General features: G+C 35.2%; 1 protein-coding gene across 6 annotated transcripts; it reads left to right on the forward strand.

The window, feature by feature from the left end:
• Window positions 1-1,653: 1,653 nt before the first annotated feature.
• LOC101898551 (homeobox protein 12) lies at window positions 1,654-16,206 on the forward strand. Of its 6 annotated transcripts, none has more exons than XM_011295054.3 (3): window positions 1,654-2,289; window positions 13,146-13,947; window positions 14,011-16,206. In XM_011295054.3, the coding sequence occupies exons 2-3, from the start codon at window positions 13,191-13,193 to the stop codon at window positions 15,678-15,680; spliced, it is 2,427 nt and encodes an 808-aa protein (XP_011293356.2). In that variant the 5' UTR covers window positions 1,654-2,289; window positions 13,146-13,190; the 3' UTR covers window positions 15,681-16,206. The 6 variants fall into 6 exon arrangements, with proteins under 6 accessions (XP_011293356.2, XP_005185600.2, XP_011293358.2 ...); XM_005185543.4 differs by lacking the exon at window positions 1,654-2,289 and adding an exon at window positions 8,809-8,962; XM_011295056.3 differs by lacking the exon at window positions 1,654-2,289 and adding an exon at window positions 8,971-9,045.
• Window positions 16,207-22,044: the final 5,838 nt, after the last annotated feature.

Consider the following 22,044-nt stretch of genomic DNA (forward strand, 5'->3'; position numbering starts at 1 on the left):
TTAAATGAAAATCGTTTTATGGGGGCTATACGAAGCCGAGGACCTGCATAAGTAATTTTTTGTCATAGGCTATAGTACCGATTCCGAACTTCAAATATGAAACTTGAAACAATTCCGGTAAATAATGTTGCTAATATCTTCAAAATACCAAATAAAGGGAGATACCGTTATATGTGGGCTATACGAAGACGTGGACCTGCATAGACAATTTTCCGTCATAGGTTGTAGTACTCATTAGAGCATTAAAATTTAATTACGAAATTTGAAACTACTCCAAAAATGTCGCTAAAGTCATCAAAATGCTTAATAACGGGGTACCTTTATATGTGTCATATACGATATCATGGATCTGTATAGACAATTCTTTTCTTTGTGTGTATTTTCAGACAATTCGATTGAAAAATGTAGCTACAATCATCAAAATACCGAACTTCGGGAGGTTTCGTTATATGGGGAATATACAATATCGCGGACCCATATAGACAATTTTGTTCCAAGGGGGCAAATTATTCAGAAGAAACTCATTGAGTTGTTTTTCAGAAAATTCCATCGAAAAATGTGGCTAAAATCATGAAAAAATACCGAATATCAGAAGGTACCGTTATATGGGGGATACACATATTGGACCGATATACCCCATCTCGAACTTGATCTGCCTGCACAAAAAAGACTGATCTGTCAGCTTCCTATCTTAATTCGTTTTGACTGTAGCGTGATTACAACAGACGGACGGACAAGGCAAAATCGTCTTAGAATTTTACGCTGATGAAGAATATATATACTTTGTTATGTCTAAAATTATTATTTCGATGAGTTACAAACGGAATGACGAACTTAACATACCCTCCATATTATGTATGGTGGAGGGTATAAAAAGCAAAAAAGCTCGCAATATTGATGTTTATAGGCTGGTGGTATGTTTGGACCGTATCTCTTCAAAGATGCTATGAAACGTAACATAACTGTGAATAGTGAGGGCTAGCATCAATTGGGCGCCGAGATCGTGGGATTTATCGCCTTCAGACTACTTTTATGGGGCTATGTTAACACTCATGTCTATAAAGATGAGTCCGATTCCAATCGACCCATTGGAAAACAGCTTCGCATTACTTATCCGTGAGATATCGGCTGCAATGTTGGAAGGCTTTTATCAAAGCGGATGGTCCATTTGAGACGCATTTGAAAGATTTCATGAATTTTTCTATCGAAAACTTTCCCATAGATCTTAAAAATGTTCCAATATTATTTTTTTAATTTTTGAAAAATTGCCACCTCTGTATGGCTGTAGGTTGTCTTAACAGCCACAGTCAAATGAAATCACCCATATTCGTACGCACGTGCTTACATATCTATCTATTTATCTTTATCTACAATGATTATTATCTACCGTCCGCCCAAACGCTCTTCAAAAGGTTTTCGTTTCAATACTCGTCTTTCACATTCGATACTCTGCTCTGCGCTACGACGTTCGTCGGCGGCATGGGCAAAAAAACTGAACGAATTCTAAAACGCAACACAAAAATGAAAAAAAAAAAAAAACAAACATATGAATGACTGACTGACTGATTTTCGCTCTGTTTTGAGCACAAGCCCGGATACAAATTGAAATAGTAATGAAAACAGAATGTCGGAATAGAGGAGGTAATGAAATGAATTACAAACTCAAATCGAATTGAAAACAGCGACTAGGTACTGGGATGACGGATCAGACCAACAGCCACCAACATTTGTCTCAGCGGCCCATTTGTAACACGAAGAAAGAAAAAAACTAGTAATAGAAGAAGAAGAAGAAAAACAGCAAGTAGAAAAAATTTGGGCTTTTCGTTACTTTTTTCCGCAAACGTTTTGTGTTGAGTTGAGTTTCATGGTTCTTTTCCCCATTTTTTTCTACATTCTTTTCTGGCTGCACAGAAAAACATTTTCGTTGAATACGATATTCCGAATGTTTCGTTTGTGTGTGTGTGCGTGCTTCTGTGTGTGTGTGTCTCCAGTTGTGCCTGTGTATGTATCTGTATTTGGCATCCAAACCGGCAAGTTTTTCTTTTTCAAATCAGTTTTGATTCATAGATACAACCAGGAAGATGTCGATTTTCTTCTCACATTTTCTTCATTCATTTCCATAACTCGGTTTGAAAAAAATTCAAAGTCGCCAATTGAGGCCATGTAGCAAAAATCTAGAAACACAGTTAATAACAGTATTGAATAAAATTAGTGAACTGGAAAACTTACAACAATTAGTGACAAATAAATAAAACAAAATTTGTTTGAAAAAATTTAAGAATTTTTTGGGTAAGTTGAAAATGTTTTCTTTTTTTATAATAGGTATTTTCGCTGTGGTTCTTTGGTTCTTTATCCCAAAACACCACACACAATTACACACACTCGCCAGCCAACTACAGTTGTTGGTTGATTTCCTTGCCCCCTCTTTTCATCTTAGGGGGAACAACTATCCGCAATGTTGGTTATTTATATTAGTTGTGCAATAAATTGTTCTCTTTCTCTTTGGGGTTCTTCGAAGAGATTTGAGCATTGCTCCCCGCACTCTATATTTTCTCATTGTCATCTTTTGATTCGGTTGTTTGCACCTTTCGTTTTATTGGACGTCGTTGTCACTGGAGGAGATACATCTTATAAACAGAGTTGTCATTATAGCGTTTTTTATACCCTCCACCAAAATAATAATATATAATATACATAACAAAGTATATATATTCTTGATCAGCGCAAAATTCTAAGACTATTTTGGCCTGTCCGTCCGTTTATTGTAATCACGCTAGAGTCAAAACGAATAAAGATAGAAAGCCAAAATTTTGCACAAATCAGTATTTCCTCTGCAGGCTGGTCAAGTTCGAATATGGGCTATATCGGTCCACGATATCGTATAGCCCCCATATAACGGTACCCCCGATATTCGGTATTTTGAGTACTTTACCCCATGGAAGAGTATTGTGTATATAGTTCCACGATATTGCATATCCACCTTATAGTTTCAAATTTCATATTTTGAGTTCGTAAGGGGAACTACAGTCTATGCCAGAAAATTGTCTATACAGGTCCAGGTCTTCGTATAGCCCCCATATAACGGTACCTCCCTATATTCGGTATTTTGATGACTTTAGAATCATTATTCAGTAGTTTCAAATTACGTATTTAGAGTTCGTAATGGGATCTACAGTCTGTGGCAGAAAATTGTCTATGCGGGTCCAGGTCTTCGTATAGGCTCCCTATTTTCGATATTTTGACGATTTTAGGTACAAAACTCACTGAAATTTTTTGAGATGTCGTATTTGAAGTTCATAATGAATGCTACAGCCTGTCTATGCAGGTTCAGGTTTTCGTAACGGTACCTCCCTATATTCTGTATTTAGAAGATTTTAGCTACATCATCCACCGTTTATTTCAAGTTTCTAATTTGAATATGGAAATGGCTTATGACAAACAATGGCTATGCAGGTCCATGCCTTCGTGTAGACCCCAATATTTCCAAATTCGTTCCAAATGGTGGAGGGTATACAAAGTTCGGGCCGGCCGAACTTACTGCTTTTTTTCCCTGTTTTTATTAATTCGCAAGACGTTTCAAAGGAAAATGGAAAAGTTGAGAGTTGAATATTCCATTTAATATGATATTTAAATAATACGCACTAGTTTTAAAAATTATCTTCACTAGTGTGTCGAAAATATCTTCCAGATTTTCGTATAGTCCCCATTTAACTGGACCTATTCGGTATTTTGATTATTTATGTTACATTTTTTGACGTAGTTGTGTAAATTTTTGTATTTGGAGTTCGTAACAGGTACCACTTTTCACGACAGAAAATTACCTCTTAATCCGAATTTCTTGTTCGCAATATCCCTTCTCTGGCAATACAGACACGCGCTTTGTATAGCCCTTATATTACTGTACCAACCGATATTCGCTATGTAGCTTTTTTTCAACCTTTTTTTTAAGTGTTTGTTTTCTCTTTCTTTTTTTTTTTTTTTGTTTCTTTTGGTCTATAATTTAAAAATGTAACTTCTTGAAAACTAACAACGCTAACGAATCATTGAATTTTATTATCAAATTGTATGATCTGTTAAGATCTCATTTTTGGCTCAAATAAATAAGCAGAATTGTCGATTTTGGAGTAACGATCAGCCAGAAGCATTACAAATTGTCACAGCCACAGATTTGTGCTTTTTATGGGCTGGTGGCATCATTGGAGCGTACTTCTTCAAAGATGCTGCGAATCATAACCTAACTGTAACTTTTTTTGCCCAAAATGCAAGAGCATGTCTAGTGATATTAACACATGGCACACAGCACGCGTAACATGGACTTATTGAAAGGCTAGTTTTGTGAACATTTTATTTCTCTTCCTAACCGGTAAATTGAACGGCTAGATCGTTATATTTTGACGCCTTTAAACTACTATTTGTGGTGCAATATTAAAGCTCATGTCTATACAGCCGAAATGTTGAAATGTGTATGCGAAATTTGGATTAAGGAGATGAACCATCTGAGGCTCCGTCGCAGTCAACATTTTTATGAAATAATCTTCTAACATTAAATTGTATAGTACTATCAATTCAAATTAAGATTTCCTGCATTATTCTGAATTTTTATTAATTTTTTGAAATGTTTAAATAATATTTAATTTTATTTTAGGGTATCTTCGGTATTCCATACATTTTTATGATATCCAATGCATTTTTGTCATATTTTTGCACCAAGCCTAATTAATTCTTTGCTGATAACAAAAAACATTGCGATTTTTTATTTCCGCAAAATTGGCATTGCTGCCATGACCATATTTTCGTTTAATTGGACGCCAAATAAAGAGACACAACCATTTTTTTTTTTTTTGGCATAATGACGTCGTTCAATGAACTTGCCAAATGTTAAATCAAAATTTATTTCATACAAATGAGCTATAAATAAAATATTTTTAAATCTTTATTTTTGTATTTTGTCAAATTTACGGATCGAATTTCAAAACTTTTATGAACTTTAGCATTTTAAAAAGGACAATTTAGCAATGTCATGAACGAACTTTAACCTACCAAAGTGAGCAATGAGGTGCTATTTTTAGAATAACAAAACTTCGTTGATTTTTTCCTATGACATTTTTAAGGTACCTATAAAGTATAAAAATATATAAAATAATATTTTGTTATTGAATGAAACCATTTGATAGTATATTAATGTTTGTTATATTGTTGTATTTTGACACTGACACACTCTCTTACCGGATAGTATGACATTTTCGCTTCCATATTTTTGGCATCTGAAAAAAAACGTGAACACTTACCAAAAAAGAATATTTTGATTATTTTATATTCACTGCAATTTCGCATTATTTTTCTTGGCAATTCCTTGTGCGTGTGAGATTCTATGCGAAATTCGAATATTGGTTATTTGTGTTAACTGACTTCTTCAAAAAACGGTAAAGAGAATAATAGAGAACTATTATTGTGTTAAGAGAATTTGTGAATTGAGTCTAAGAGATGAATGGAGAAAAGAACCCCATTATTCTGTAATTATTACATGCAATTGCCAATATTCCATATTGAACCGGTCAAACTTCAAGTAGAAGTACAAAGAACACAACAACTGCAGCAAATAAGTCGGTATTTAAAACAGGATGCAGACAAATCATTTTCCACAGAGGTAAGAGAGGGAATCAATAGAAAATATCATAAACATAAATACAAGGATGGTTTAGACATCTGAAAGATGTCTTGGAATTTAGAAAATTAGTTGGAATTTAGAAAATTAGTTATATGAATTGATCAATAATAAATAATAAAAATTAGCCCCACTGTGGTGGGCTGTGTGTATGAAGAATAGTTATTATAGTTATTTAATGTGTGTGCAGATTTATGAACCGAAAGCGTTAATTTTTTGCTGAAAATTCCAAAAAAAAATAATTTCTTGGAAATCATCAAAATACCGAAAATCGGGTGGTACCGTTATATAGGAGCCACATGGAACCGTGGAACAATATAGACAATATTCTGACACTGGTGGTAGTACCCATTATAAGCTACAAATAACAAATCTTATACAAATCCGTTAGAAAACGTGATCGTATATAGACTTTGTTCTGCCACCGGAGGTAGAACCCAGTAAAAATTTAAATATCAAACTTAAAAGAATTACCCGCAAAAATGTAGACAAAATCATCAAAATACCGAAATACCGGGCTCTACGGAAACGCTAACCAATCTTCAATACCAACCATACCATACAATACAAACTATTGTGTAAAATTTCAAAGATCTACATCAGATAATGTGGACGGCATTGTTATTTCAAGGGAGGGACATCGCTAAATCGACTTCGAATTTTATGTTGGTCCTGAATATATATACTTTATGGGGTCTACGAGAAATATTTAGGGGTGTTTCAAACGGAATGACAGACTTAATATACCCGTACCGTAATTTTATTATCAATCTTAGATCGAGTTCGGAGATGAGCAATATCGACCCCCCCCCCCCCCCCCCCCCCCCTTTGATACACCACCCAATAATGCAAAAAAAAACATCCAATTCTCTTCAATACTTCATCCCAATATTTCCACTAACACAACAACCTCATGTGCAAACGATAAAATACGAATACTTGCCGTTACTTAAACTAGGAAATCTTTCTTGACAATTACTTGGTCCATAGCTGCAAGAAAGATTGGATCGAAATATGCTATATTTACATCATGCCTTTTGTTGATAAAGATAATGAGATTCACGATGTTGATGGCATCGGGTGTTAATTTCGAGTTTTATGAACTTAATAGATATTCAAATTGTTGACCCTTTGTGGAAGAGGTACCAGGGGGAGTGGACCGATATATTCCATCTTCACATCAGAGCTTGTGTCGATAAAAATATTGGGATGTGTGTAATTTGAAGATAGTCGTACTCTTACATCACATTTTATACGAGTTATAATTATCCAAAACTTACGCACCTGATCTAGCACTGATGCAAATACTAGGATTGGCTTGGATACAAATACTAGGTCTAGGTTGGAGCAAAATTGGATTATTCTTTCCCTTTCTGTGCAGTAAAATAGTTTTTGAAAATTTCGAACTTTTGTGAGTTAGGTACCAATTTGATCGAAGTTTGAAAATAATATTACGATGTACCAAGTTTGGACCAAATCGGATAATCCCTTCGAAAGTTGTCGTGCACACCAGCCAGACAGACGGACATCGCTAGATCGACTCCAAATGTCCTAAAACGTATTTGGTCCAAATAGACCTAGGGTCTAAAACCGTTATTTGGATGAGGCACGTTTTGGTCGTATCAAATGTTATATACCCTCTCTAGCCATATGGATGAAAGTATAAAAATCATTTTTCGACGGATTTTAAATCCTTATCCATATGGGGAGAGTATATATAATTTGATACAAAAAATTTGAGACATTGAATAATAACGCTAACATCATCAAAATACCGAATATCGAGAGTTATGGTTACATGGGGGCTATTCTAATACTCTAACCTGCATACGCGATTTTCTTTCATAGGCTGAAATACCCATTATCAACTTAAATACGAAATTTGAAATAATTTCGCTTAAATCATCAAAATACTGAATATTTGGAAGTACCGTTATATTGTCTAACCTGCATACGACGGCAAAATGTTATCCTTCTATATCAATTCCTTCAAAAGATAGTGTGGTTACAATAGACAGACGGACATCGCTAAATCGACTTAGAATTTTATGCTAATCCAGAATTATATACCTTGTTGGGTCTATCATAAGTATTTCGATGAGTTACAAACGGTACGACAAAGTTAATATGCCCTCCACAGTATGATGAAGGGTAAAAAATACAAATGAATTTATCATAGTATATACGCTATACTATATATCGTTTTAGTTTAAGAATTGTTAAGAGCTCCTTAATGTATGCTATAAAATTGTAAAATATAAATACACTTTACATATTACTCCAATATATGTGTAATCTGGCCTTAAAGACTTGTATACACACAATGTTACAGTCATATGTAAAACTGTTTTTTTCTATATAGGATTATTATTATTTTATTATATAGTTATATATGTCTATGTATGTTATGTATGTATAAAGAATAGCCTTTCATTTAAATTTAAAAATTAATAGGCGCGCTTAAAAGTCTTCTCCAAAAAATTAATTATTTATATTTCGTTTTCTCATTTTTTTTAATTTTTTTGCACTGGAGCAACACTGTGCAACGGCTCTTTTACACGCACCTCCTCTTTTATAACCAGATATTTTCTCCCGTGGTTTTGGAAATTTGTATGAATTTGAATTTCATTACTCAACATTTTTGCCAAATTCAAGTTCAGTGATTTTTGGGATGCTTTTGTCCATATGGAAAGTGACATACTTATAAACATGCAAATGTACGTAGGCACCTATATCCGGGAAATTTTATTCGCCTTACCAATTCATATACTAGAATAATTAATTTAGACGCCAATGAGTGACTAATACACTAAAGAATGTCGAATATGCTAAGCTATGAATGTATTGGTTTAACAAATTTGAAATAAATATAGGTACCCAACATGCTTTCATTTTTCTCTACAAAAGCAGGCAAACATTCATCTCGTATTTTTCCAACATTATTTTGATTTTTTTACAAGTTATGTACTTGCCCACAAACATACTCACATACATACATTTGTATATAGCAACTACTCATCATAATATAATTTTTTCCTTTACTATCTTTCGTTCTCGTTTTTTCGTAACCATAACCATTTTTGACGAAAGATTTTTTTCATTACGAACCGTATTGAAATCGGCTCGTTTCTTTTCCATATTTGTGCTTTTCGTCTTCTCTATACCTCTTCGTTGTTTTTATTTAATTTAAAAATGTTGGTGTTTTTATGTTTGACTTGGCGTTGATATTTTGAATACGATTTTCGGTGGTGGTTGGTTGGTTGGCTGGATGGCCAGGCCAGTATCAGAGGAGACGAGGTATGTTTTTTTCGTACTGTTGTTGATTGGTTTCGAAGTTTTCTCAAAATATTTCAGTTGGCGTACGTTGTTCATCGTTGTCGGTAGGTCTTTTTTCAACCACTTTAATTTTGAGATAAAAAATTACAAAAAAAAATATGCAGGCATTTTGAAAAAAATTAAAAAATCTATCAAAGTGTTTGAAATTAAATTGTAGGTGGGTACTACGATTTTGTGAGCAAAGTGATTTAAAAAAATAATTTCCTGCAACAAAAGAAATGAAAAAGAAAAGTAATTGTTTTTTTTCTTCCGTAAAATTCTGAGATTTATTTGATTTGCCCTTTTTGGTGTGACTCTTGTTTGCAATTGTTGTTCGCAGTCTCAGGTGTTGTTTGGAAAAAATCACGTGTAAATGGCTCTCTGTTTTCAAAGAGAAACAACAAATTTACATGGAGTTGAAAAATTGGCGCACATTTAAGAGAGTAAACCATTTGCCACACTCTCTCTTTCTCCCTTTTCGTGGCCATTGAATTTCAAACAGAGCACCGCACACAAATCGACAGAGAGGCAGGCGGCTGTTTAACAAACAAGCAAAAATAAAACGAATCCATTTAGTTTTTTGTGTGTTGTGTTTCGAATGAATTTGTGTTGTATTGAATGAAAATTCCATATCAAATAATATTTAATTATTTAGATATTAAAATGTTTTCATTACTAATCTTTAGCCGTTATCAAGTGAAATCATTGTACGCATCACTGTCGCGGTTCTGAAATAGGCAATTTTTGCAGTAAGTTGAGTGTCTGGTAATTTAATTTTTTTTAATGAATAATTTTTTCAATATTAGTTGAATTTGCTAGGGTTGCCAAATGTGTATTTGCTTATGAAACACATGAATCGGGAATGTATGGAATTGATGGGAGGAATTGTGCACCATCTATGTTCAAAAGACAAAAAATTTAATAGAAGAAGCTATGACTAAAAAACGATTAAACCATTTTTAAAAGTGCACAGTTCAATTGCACAAAATTCAATTTTTTCAAATTTTTTCAAAAAATCCAGCAGATTATGAAAGTGGAGCTATGAAAGAACACACGTCTATCGGCGTTTTAAAAGTTTGCAGCGCAAAGTTACTTAAAATGTGCGATGTGCGTCCGTCTGGTTGGCTGGTGCGCACGATAACTCTCGAATGAAGTATCCGATTTGTCCCAAACTTGGTACATCGTAATATTATTGTCAAACTTGGATCGAGTTTGGATATGGAAATATCGATCCACTTCTTCTGGTACCTCCCCGCACAAAATGTCAACATTTTCAAAGAAAATAATTTCTTGCACAGAAAGAGAAAGGATAATTTTATTTTGCTCTAACTTTGCAAACCATAATATTGGTATTAGCGCTAGACCAGGTGCGAAAATGGACAATATCGGGCAACTCCATCCAGTACCTCCCCCACAAACGGTTAACATTTTGAATAATAATAACTCTAATAAAATGTGATGAAAGTGTCCGATTGTCTTCAAATTACACACATCACAATATTTTTATTACCCCAAGATCTGGTGTAAAAATGGGATATGCTACCTCCCCCACAAAGGGTCAAAATTTTGTATATCCATGAAGCTCATAAAACACGAAATTAACATCCAATTTCATTGAAACTTGGTACATCTCAATATTTATATCAATACAAGAGCATTCATTCTGGTACCTCCCCCACAAAGGGTGAAAATTTTGAACAACCGAAACGATCATCAAATCCGAAACAAGCATCAGATTCTCGTCATATTTCACACATCACAATATTTATACCCTACAACACTATGTGTTGGGGGTATTATAAGTTTGATTGGGCCAGAATTTATGTAACACCTCGAAATATTGGTTTCCCATATAGGAAAGTATATATGGATCTTCCTAGCTCGCCGAGCTGAGCCGATCTAGCTATGTATGTCCGTCCGTCCGTCTGTCCGTCTGTCCATGTTAATTTGTAATCACTCTACAGGTCGCAATTATGGGCCGATCCTTACGAAATTTTGCACGAAGGTGGGGTTCGGGTCAGAATAGAAGCCTATTTCTTTTGGAGATGATCGCCAAATGTTTAGGGGTTGAAATGGACCAAATACTGAAAAAATGTTGGATTTTGCAGTAGCTATACAGGTCGCAATTATACACCAATCGACGCGGAATTTCGCATGTAGCTAGAGTTTAGGACAGGAAAGAAGCCTACCGATTTGGGTGGTCATCGGATAATATTTAGCGGGTAAAATAGACCATATCTTTTGTGTTGAAAAAATTCAAAATTTTTCATTAAACCGCGAATATTTTAAATCCCGGCGAAATCACGAAGCCATGACAAGGTTACTTCTGACCTTTACATTGATGTTAACATCCAACAAATCGGATATATAGCAAAATATGTGCGATATATATGTCTATCAAAGAAGATATGCTTGAAAGATCTCTTATATGTCGAGAACGGCTGAACTGATTTCGACAGTTCTCATTAATTCAGAATGGCCTCTTGGCAGGAAAGAAAAAAGGTCTAAAAAAATCGCATAAAAATATCTATCTAAAGATGAAAATATTGATTTTGTAAAATTTTCTCATATTTTTTCAATTTTGTCATATTTTTGACATATTTTCATTTTGAATTAAACATTTGGTAATATTTCTACAGCTAACAAAACTAAGTAGTTAGGATATCAGGATATCATATACAGACCGCATTTATGGCCCGATCCTTACGAAAGTTTGCATGGGTATAAGATGAGGGTCAGAATAGAAGCCTACTCTTTTTGGAGAGGGGTTGAAATGGACCAAAAAACTGCAAAATTGTCAGCAGGTCGTAATTATCGCCCGACCCTCACGCACAGCTTTTGTAGACAAAATACGAAAATGTCCATTCCAGTGACTTTTTGGACAAATACAGGAAAGACGCACTTCTGACTATTTCGTTAACGCTGATTTCGTAGAAGAATATAGTCAAATGTCTGTATCTCATGTAGATGCGTTTCAGTCAAAAACCAATAGTAAATGTTAATCTTTTGCCACTTCTGAAAGATTATAGGTCTTTGGGAAATATTGGTTCCAGATCTAGGAAGACCTTTTACGTGCAACATTTACCAATAATTTGGAAATGAGCAAATAAGTTTAAGTTGCTATTATTCGAAAATTAGAGAACGAAACCTGATGGTTTTCTTTTATTATTTGTCACAATATCTTGTGGAATTCTTTCGATATCTTCAACGGTCGGCCCCGCTCGACTGTAGCCTTTGCTTACTTGTTTTTTATTAGCCCTGGTGTAAAGATAAGATACATCGGTCCACTCCTTCTGGTACCTCCCCCACAAAGTATCAACATTTTGAATACCCATGAAGCTCATAAAACGCGAAATAAAGTCTGATTACATTCAGACTTGGCACATCTCAATATTTCCATCAAAACAAGATCTGTTGTGAAAATTATATACATCTGCCAACCCCTTCTGATAACTCACAAGGATCACAATTATACTTATATCTGTCATAACTTGCGAAACAAGTCGGCGATTGTAAATATTTCCCTTAACCAGAAATCTGATATAAATATGTAATTTATCGGAATTGGAACAATTGGACATAAACGTTCGATTTTCTTCAAATTGTTCATATTTTTATCTGAATTATACGAAATCTGAAAATGGAATACTTCGGTTCGCTATATCTATACGTCACGCATAATTCCACATTTTCCAAAAAATTACACATATCTCATATAAAGCATGGAAAGTAGTCGATATAGTAAAAATCTGGCACGTTGTAATAATTATATCAGTCTTTGGTCAGATACGAATTGGTCAATATTGGCCAACTGCTTGGAAACCTCCTCTATAAACAGTCAACAGTTTGAATAATCATAACTCAAGGCTGGGATACTATTTTAATTATATATTACTGTTAATTTAACACGCATCCAATCCGAGTCGATATCTCCCTTTATACCTCATTTTTAGGGGAATGTTTCAGAGTAAGAATTATTCTAGAACAACATTCATTGTGAGTCTCTGGACAAAGGAAAATTGTTTACTTAATATGAATCAGATTTCAAACTTCTCATAATCAGTCTGAAAGCAGCGACATATCTGCTCCAGTTCTTTTTTGTTAGAAACTTTATACATATTGTTAACTGGGTCTAAACTAACATTCATCTCCTCATTAATTGCAGCAACATTCCGTAAAGAACGCTGAGCGTCCTTTCAAATTACATTCAATGTTAATTCCACGACAAAAACATTCCAATGGCAGTTCCATATCCGTAAAGAAATTCCCAAATTCCAGCATCGAAATAAAACCAATATTTAAGAAAATGCCACAACACAGCCACATCAATCAATTGTTGAGCACAGCTGCCGCAGGAAATGGTGTCATAGGTGATGTGGATGCTCTTCTAACACCAATGGCCAATTCGGGAAAGCAAAGTGTTGACATGGCCAATAGTAGTGGTGGTTCGAACAGCAAAGAACGGGCCGAGCGTAACTTATGGCGTAACGATGAAGTCATGGAAATGCTTGCGGTAATGCAACAAACCAAAGCCTTGGAAAAGCTCAACGACAAGACGGTCAAAAGTGAAAATGTCTTCAAAGATGTGGCAGCAATAATGCATAAAAATGGCTTCATAAAGAAATCCCATGTCCAAATATGGACTAAATGGAAATTTTTAAAAAGCACCTACATGACATCGCGTCGTAATGGTGTAATACCACGGATGATACCACAAGAAGTCTATGAGACAATTCATCTAATGATTACCACATATAATCAGGGAATGAGTGAATGTGGTACATCGACCACTGCCTCGATGGATGGGGATAATTCCAATGCCGGCCATGTTTCAAGGGCCAGTCTTGATGGGCCAGCATCAAAAACAGCTATAACTGAAAGTAATCAAACAGAAAATAATTTTGATATGGCTCATCCCATTTTTGGTTTTAGCTTGGGTCTGGTTAAGGATGAGCCAAGCGATACAGGTAAGGAACCGTAATTTTTATAAATTAAAATCTTATTTTAATTTTACCATCTTTCATTTGCAGGTTATAATGCTGTGGAAAACAACACCACTGATCCGCTGAATGATAAACAAAATATAAACAGCACAAGGGATAAAATACAAATACCCGATAAATCAACAAACATAATTACCGAGAATCAAACGATCAAAACATTAGAAATACCACACAGAGGTCGGGGACGACCACCAAAACCAAAGATTTTACCGGCAGCTACTTCCACACCAAATGCCACCACATTATCACCGTCGACTACAGGTCCACCAAATCTTCAACAACTGCCACCACTGAGAGTAGCTCCTTTTGCTAAAGCTCCCAACACAAGCAATGCTTTGACAGCAAGTCGACCGCCACCACCACTCACAATGCCACCATCTCCGAGGCAGATACAAATTACTAGTATTCCCAATGTGGCCGCTAAAACTCCCAACAACAATAATCCCACAAAGATGGCTATACAGAAGAAAATTTTACCCAAACTATCTTTGGCTCCAAATGAGATACAAACATCTACAGCTACCATACGCTTTTTGAAAGATCTCCAAACAAGTCGTGCTTCATCGTCCTCACCTTCCAACAACTATCCCAAGTTGAAACAAGTGCCAATGCGCAAAACTCCATATTCGTTAAGGCCAGAGAGATTAATACCCGATTTAGATGAATCCTTTTCACCACCTCGTATGGAATTGTCTGAATCCCAGGAAAGATGCCAACGTGAGACGGCAATGGTAAATGGTCAAACTTTGCCAAATGGAGTTTATCGTAAACGTAGACTTGATTGGTCGCAGCAACAACGTAACACGCCCACGAAATTCCGAAAAATTCCTAGTGATGATGAGGAGGATATGCCTGCCATTCAACCGCAACAACTTCCTAACCAAAAAGACGACAGCAGACGCTATGGAAAACATCTACAAAATGTCGTAAGTGACTTGAGCACAAATATGCGTCAGATTCAGAGCCAAATGATGAGAGAATTCTTTGAAAAGCAACATGAATTGTTGCAGAAAGAACATGAATTCCAAGTGCAGCAGGATCGTATGATCATGGAAACGTTTCAATTGCAAACCTACGAAATTGTAAAATCTATCAAAGATTTAATGGGCAGCATAGCGAGTGGTGCCAGGAGAAATGACATGGAAGAACAACATTTAAATTCCAATTCCAATCAAGAACTAATTGAACACGAAGAATTACAAAATTTGGGAGAGAGCCAAGAACAAAATATGCATAATGAGGATGCAAATGATTCCCAAGATGATATGGATCAAGAATTGGAGCACCATGAAAATGAGTTTTCTACCGAAGAGATGGTGCAGGATAATGAGACTGGTGTCGCTTGTCAAGAAAATGATGAGGAAGAAACCCAGGAACCCCAAGATAATGAACTAGAATATGCTGAAAACAACGATGAACAAGATGGTGTTCAAATACAACTGCAACAACACGACGAACAAATGCAACACCAATCTCAATCCGACCAACAAGATATTGAATCACAAAACGTCGTTGTGGAGGATGACGATGATGATGAAGACGACGACGATGATGATGAAGACGACGATGACAGCGATACAGATGATGTGTCATCAACAACTACCGATAATGATGGTGATTCAAGGCATATGATCAATGGCGATCATTCGGCAAATTTAGATCAAATGCTTTCAACCGAACTGACTGAAGAAGATTAAAAGACATCACAAAATTAAGTTAAGAATACTATATTTCACATTCCACGTTTTGAACTACCACACAAAACATTCCACACACACACATACACACAAAAGAAACTGAAATTGCTTTAAAAGCGCTTAGTTAACTACTACTTGTAAATCTGAACCCTAAGACTTTTATTTTGTTACTATTATACTGTGTTTAGATACATACGTAATGTATATATAAATCTCTAAACCAAGATATGAAATTTTGAAAACTAAAAGTATTTTTTCCTCATATACATACATTTGTTTAAAAAAATATACGTATAATGAATAAGTTAAAACAAAGATTTAAACAGAAATCCTTAACTAGAATAACATCAAGATGTTGAAAAAAATACGCTTTGGCCTTAAGGGGCCATTGGCATAGACTATGAAGTATTAATATTTTTAATATGATAAGACTAAATACTACTATTCTTAATAATAAATTAAGATTTAAAGTGTAGATAAGTTATGTCTTTGGAAATAATAAATTAAAAACAATGATTAAACCGTACACGTCAATTTCTATATATTTCATACTTTTTAACAAAAGTTAACCAAGGGAGCCTGGACTTCTACTAAAGTAAACTAAATTTTATGAAACAGTTTCAATTAAAATTAATGTTTACAATGTCATCTAATACAAATTTCAAACTTAATGTTAATTATCAATCTAGCTCAGTCACAGCCTCGACGACTGGGGATAACTCCAATGCTGATTACGTTTCAAGGGCATTGTTGCTGGGTCAGGTAAATGGAGATAGATTTTGATATGAACTATCCCATTTTAATTTCGACTTATGGTGTGAAGATAAGACAAACGATACAGGTAAGACATTTAAATGTTTATACATCAACAATCGTATTTAAAATTTAAACTCTTCATTTGCATGTGTTGATGCCATGTAAAACAACATAGCTGAGCCTGACTCAGAATCATGTTTATCCGAAACACGATGGACTGATGAGACTAAAGCTATAGAACATCAGATGACATGTGGGTAAGATATCCATGTGGGAGGAAAATGCTAAAGGCACAATATGGATGGACCGATGGATCTTAGATGGAAAACGGCATGGGGCGGAAATCTTCGCAAAAGTAAATGTACCAAGATGCAGAGACTCAAAGTCAACTGAACACTTTTCTGAAATATCAGGGTGAGATTGTCATTTCTAAGCTAAGTGACAGCTCATTATATTGTTTGCAAGCGTACAAAAGCATTTTGGTGAGAATTTTCCAGAAAAAAAGTTATTCGTAATGGAATTCAAGCTTGAAAGTGTAATTTCTTTATATTTGGCTGGAAAACCACAAGTGGATATCGTTAGAGCATTCCAGCATCTAAATGTGAATACATCTTTTGTATCTCGTACCATAGTTCGTTACTGGTAGCGTAGCCTGACGTCAAGGAAGTGGACGGAAGAAAACAGCAACATCAGCAGAAATGGTTCGAAAAGTAAAGAAGCGACTTGATCGAAACCCGCGTTGCAGTGGCCGAAAAATAGCTCGTGAGCTGAACATATCGCAATATTCCATACGGCATATATTGAAAAATGAGCTGGGGGTAAAGCCATTGAAATTCCAAAAAGTGCAAGAACTTACACTGCAAGAGAAAGAAAATAGACTCAAAAGAGCTAAAGAGTTGCTTCGCTTGGCCGAAAGTGGTGAACTGCAGAATTTGGTTTTCTCCGATGAGAAAACATTCGCTGTCCAGCAGTTTGTAAACAAACAGAATGATCGTGTTTACTTGCCAAAGAGGTCAGCTGAAAATGTGCACCGTCGGTTGTCCCCCAGAACTCAAGCGCCGGCCATGGTGTTCGCTCGTATTAATCGACCGTGGCATCAGAATAAATGCCGAATATTACCGCGAAAACATTCTGAAGGGTATATTAAACCCTTAGACATTCCAACAGGACTCAGCACCATCGCACTCAGCACGCGCCACCCAAGAATATTTACAAAAAGAGATTCCTCGCTTCATTTCCAGCCCACAATGGCCACCAAAATCTCCGGATACCAATCCGTTGGACTATTGTGTCTGGAGTATTTTGGAAAGCAAGGTTGGCACTAAAGAATGCCAAAGTGTCGATCACCTCAAGCAAGCTCTTCGCCGGGAATGAGCCAAAACACCGCAGAGCAACACGAACCGATATATTCCATTCCGTGAACCGATATATTCCATCTGCACACCAGACCTTGTCCGATTGTCTTCAAATTACACACACATTACCGCATTTTATAAGAGTTATGATCCCCCTTTGTGGGGGAGGTACTTATGAAGTGTATCGATCCTGTCCATTTTCGCACCTGAATTAGCACTGATGCAAATATTAGAATTTAGTTGGAGAAAAATCGTATCTTCCTTTCTCTCTTTCTGTGCAGTAAATTATTTTCTTTGAAAATGTTGCATTTTGTGTGGGATGTACCAGAAGAAGTGGACCAATATTGCCCATCTCCGAACTCGATCTAAGTTTGACAATAATATTATGATGTACCAAGTTTGGATCAAATCGGATACTTCCTCCAAGAGCTCAAGCCAGCCAGCGCGCCAGCCAGAGACACAAATGGACGGACATCGCTAGATTGACTCCAAATGTCCTGAAACGGATTTGGTTCAAAGAAACCTAGGGTCTAAAACCATTTCGATAAGACACGTTTTGGCCGTATCAAATGATATATACCCTCTACAGCCATAAGGCTGAGGGTATAAAGAACGAAAATACTCCCAATTTTTCAAAAAAAAAAAAAAAAATCCCCTAATTATACCCTACACCACAAAGTGGTCAGGGTATTATGTTTTGTGCATTTGTTTGTAACAGGTAAAAGGAAACGAGATAGACCCATAGTTCCTTTTGATGATCTGCATAGAATCACATTCTGAGTCAATTTATGCATGTCCGTCCTTCCATCTGTCCATGTATTTTTGTAAACAAAGTACAGTTCGCATTTATTGCTCTATCCAGATGAAATTTTGCACAGATCATTTGTTTGGCCCATGGACGAACTCTATTGAAATTGGAGATAATCGGTCAAAATTTAGATATAGCTCCCATATATATCTTCGTCCGATTTGCCTTTTATTGTGCACCAAACGTCTAATATTTGTCCAAATGGGATGGAATTTGGCACTTACGACCGAATTGAATCTAGAAGCTAGTATGTCAAATTTGCTGAAGATCGGTTCAAATATAGCTATAGCTCCCATATATATTGTTAATGCGATTTGTTATATTTGTCACCCACAACCGCAATATACACTCCGTAACAACTATATTCAGGGAAATATATCAAATACAGCTCAGAAATATCTATGCCAAATTTTATCGAGATCGGTTCAGATTTGGATATAGCTCCCATATATATCTGTATCCGATTTCAAATTAATTGTGATCCAAATGGGCAATACAAGTCCGAATTTAAAAGATACAAATGCTTCGGCATATTTAGTCCTTTAAACTTTAAATTATAATCAGAGGGTGTATGATTGAATTCTCCCATAAAATTATTTAATTGTTATGTGGAGCTCTACTAAATTAGCAAAGTGGTGTAGGGTATCAAAATGTCGGCCCCGCCCGACTTTAAGACTTTCTTTACTGGTTTTTAAAATATTTTTTTTCTGAATTTTTAAATATTTTATTTTAGAAAAAAACGGTTTCATTGGCCATTTGAAGGCCATAATTCGTGTCAAAAGTGACCAGTTCGAATAAACCAAAACTTATTCTAAAATTTGATGCTATTTCCGACATTGTTTGCTTTCTTTCACCTGTATGTGACCTATAGTTATATCTGAGCCGATTTCCACAAAAATTTGCAGAACTTGTTTCTTAACAAAATTCGGTAGGATGTGGTGAAACACATCCTATTTGGACGAGCATTACACATAGAGCTATATGTAAATTTAGACCGATTCTCGCCAATATCAATAGGGCTCGTCCTTGGGCCAAACAAAGGATTTGTGGAAAATTTCATCTCAACCGGACAAAAAATGCGACCAGTACTTTGTTTACAAAAATATCAAGCATAAATCTACTCAGAATGTTATTCTATGGAGACAAATGCACAAAGGCATAATGGTCTGTACCACAGTCAAAGACCTAAAATGGTAAAGACTAGACAAAACGTATTCTGAGAAAATTGTTTGTGGTCATACTATTTTAAATAACAGCTCTTGTCTGAGGCATGATAATATAAAAAAACACAATTATAGAAAATAATCACAAATGTAAAACAGAGGTATTTACACCTGGTGACAATATTTTGACTCTGCCTTATCCCATCTATATACTTCTATATCTGCCACAGTGTGTCGTAGTTTATGTCTATGTATGTCTATTTATTAAAACACATTTATATTTTATTTCTTTCGCATTTAAAATTAAATCTCAGGTTCACTTTATTATCGTTATTTAAAATTACAGTTTTACATCTTTTTTCATTAAAGATGTTTTTTACAACAAAACAAAATTCTTCTTTTTTGTATATTTTCAAATAATCTTATCTAATTAAGTTTTGCATTTAACATAACATATTCTAGGGTATTGGAATTTGTGACTGTTTTGTTTTTAACTTTTATTCGTCATCATTTTATTTTTTTTTTTCATATTATTCGTGTGTTAAACGCAATCAATTACTAACAATACAATTGTTTTGATTTTAACTAATTTAAACTTAGTGAATGATTTGTTCTGCACTCATTCCATTTTTATCATCCACGCAATGTGCCAGCAAATTATTATATTACTCACATTGATTATGGAGTTGAGATATCAAATTAATTTCAATACATTTTATAATAATCACATTGTGTTTGTTGTTATAGTTATTATTATTTTATTTACAATTTAGTTAAAGCCACTTCGACTATTTAAAACAAATAATTTGAAAATAATGGTTCAAGAAATTAAAAATAAAAATAGGTAAATAATTTGATATGAATCGCTTTGTAATTAGACCAGAAGTTCTGGTCTGATAATACATAAATTTTAAGCTTTCACCTCAAACTTTATGATTGTATCGATTGGGTACAATTGGTCAAATACCCTCAAATATTTGGGAAAAGCCAAATTAGAAGCTTTAGAAAACAAGTTAATAGAAAAATTCCATACTGTGGAATGAAAATCTTAGAGCGAACCTTCTAAATGATTCTCTAGGGGTTTTAAGGTAATATTATACCCGAACACCAATTAACGAAAAAATGATTAGGGTACAAAACAGAGATCAATAAAAATTAATATTTAATGCAATTCTAAATTAAATAAAGACCTACCGAAAAGGCTTCTTAAACTCAGCAAGTGTAAAGATTTAGATTGCATGTCTGGATTCGCAAACAACTTACCTCTAACCAGTATAACAATGATCGTGTTTACAAAATGATAGTGTTTACTTGCCAAAGAGGTCAGCTGAAAATGTGCACCTTAGGTTGGCCACCAGAACTCAAGCGCCGGTCATGGTGATGGTGTGGGCCGCCATAACAGCCGATGGTCGCTCTCCACTCGTATTAATCGACCGTAGCATCATAATAAATACCGGATATTATCGCGAAAATATTCTGGAGGGTATTAAAGCCTTGGGCACGCAAACATTTTGGCCGCAGACATTGGACATTCTAACAGGACTCAGCACACGCCACCCAAGAATGTTTACAAAATGAGGTTCCTCGCTTCATTTCTAGCGCACAGTGACCACCAAAATCTCCGGATACCAATCCGTTGGACTATTGTGTCTGGAGTATTTTGGAAAGTAAGGTTGGCACTAAAAAATAACAAAATGTAGATCACCTTAAGCAAGCGCTTCGCCGGGAATGGGCCAAAATACCGCAGAGCAACATTTGGGCAGCGTGTGACGGTTTCATTGACCGTTTGAAGGCCATAAATCGTGCTAAAGGTGACCAATACGAACAAATCTAAACTTATTCTAAAATTTCATCCTATTTCCGACATTTTTTGCTTTCATTCAATAAAATTTCAAAAAAATGTAAAAATTATAGCGTTTGACGTTGTTGCAGTTTTTTTATCTCACCTTGTAGACCATCTTGCCGGCAATGTCGATATAAAAAACCTGTTCCCTTCTATGAAGTAGCAGGCCTGATATAAGAATCGATATAGGACGTAGGATCACCGCAGAATTGAATATCTTTCCTCAATATGAAATGGCTATGTGAGGATGAAGACGAGGTAGAAACGATTGAACACCTACTATACACATGTCCCATGTTATCAAACAGGAGACATAGGCTATGTTGTAAGTGGGATACAGACAGAAACACTAACATCCTTCTCAGATCATATATCACCTATGAGTTTACGAAATACATCCAATGCAATAAGGAAACAAAAAATAAATAAAAGACCCACG

This window comes from Musca domestica, unplaced genomic scaffold (genome assembly GCF_030504385.1).
Source record: "Musca domestica strain aabys unplaced genomic scaffold, Musca_domestica.polishedcontigs.V.1.1 39, whole genome shotgun sequence".
NCBI lineage: Eukaryota > Metazoa > Arthropoda > Insecta > Diptera > Muscidae > Musca > Musca domestica.

Bases quoted from the DNA above. Each gene is read 5' to 3' on its own strand.
- LOC101898551 (XM_011295054.3), top strand. From the start codon at position 13,191: ATGTTAATTCCACGACAAAAACATTCCAATGGCAGTTCCATATCCGTA. The intron at 13,948-14,010 runs GTAAGGAACCGT...TTTCATTTGCAG, and splicing joins GGATGAGCCAAGCGATACAG to GTTATAATGCTGTGGAAAAC.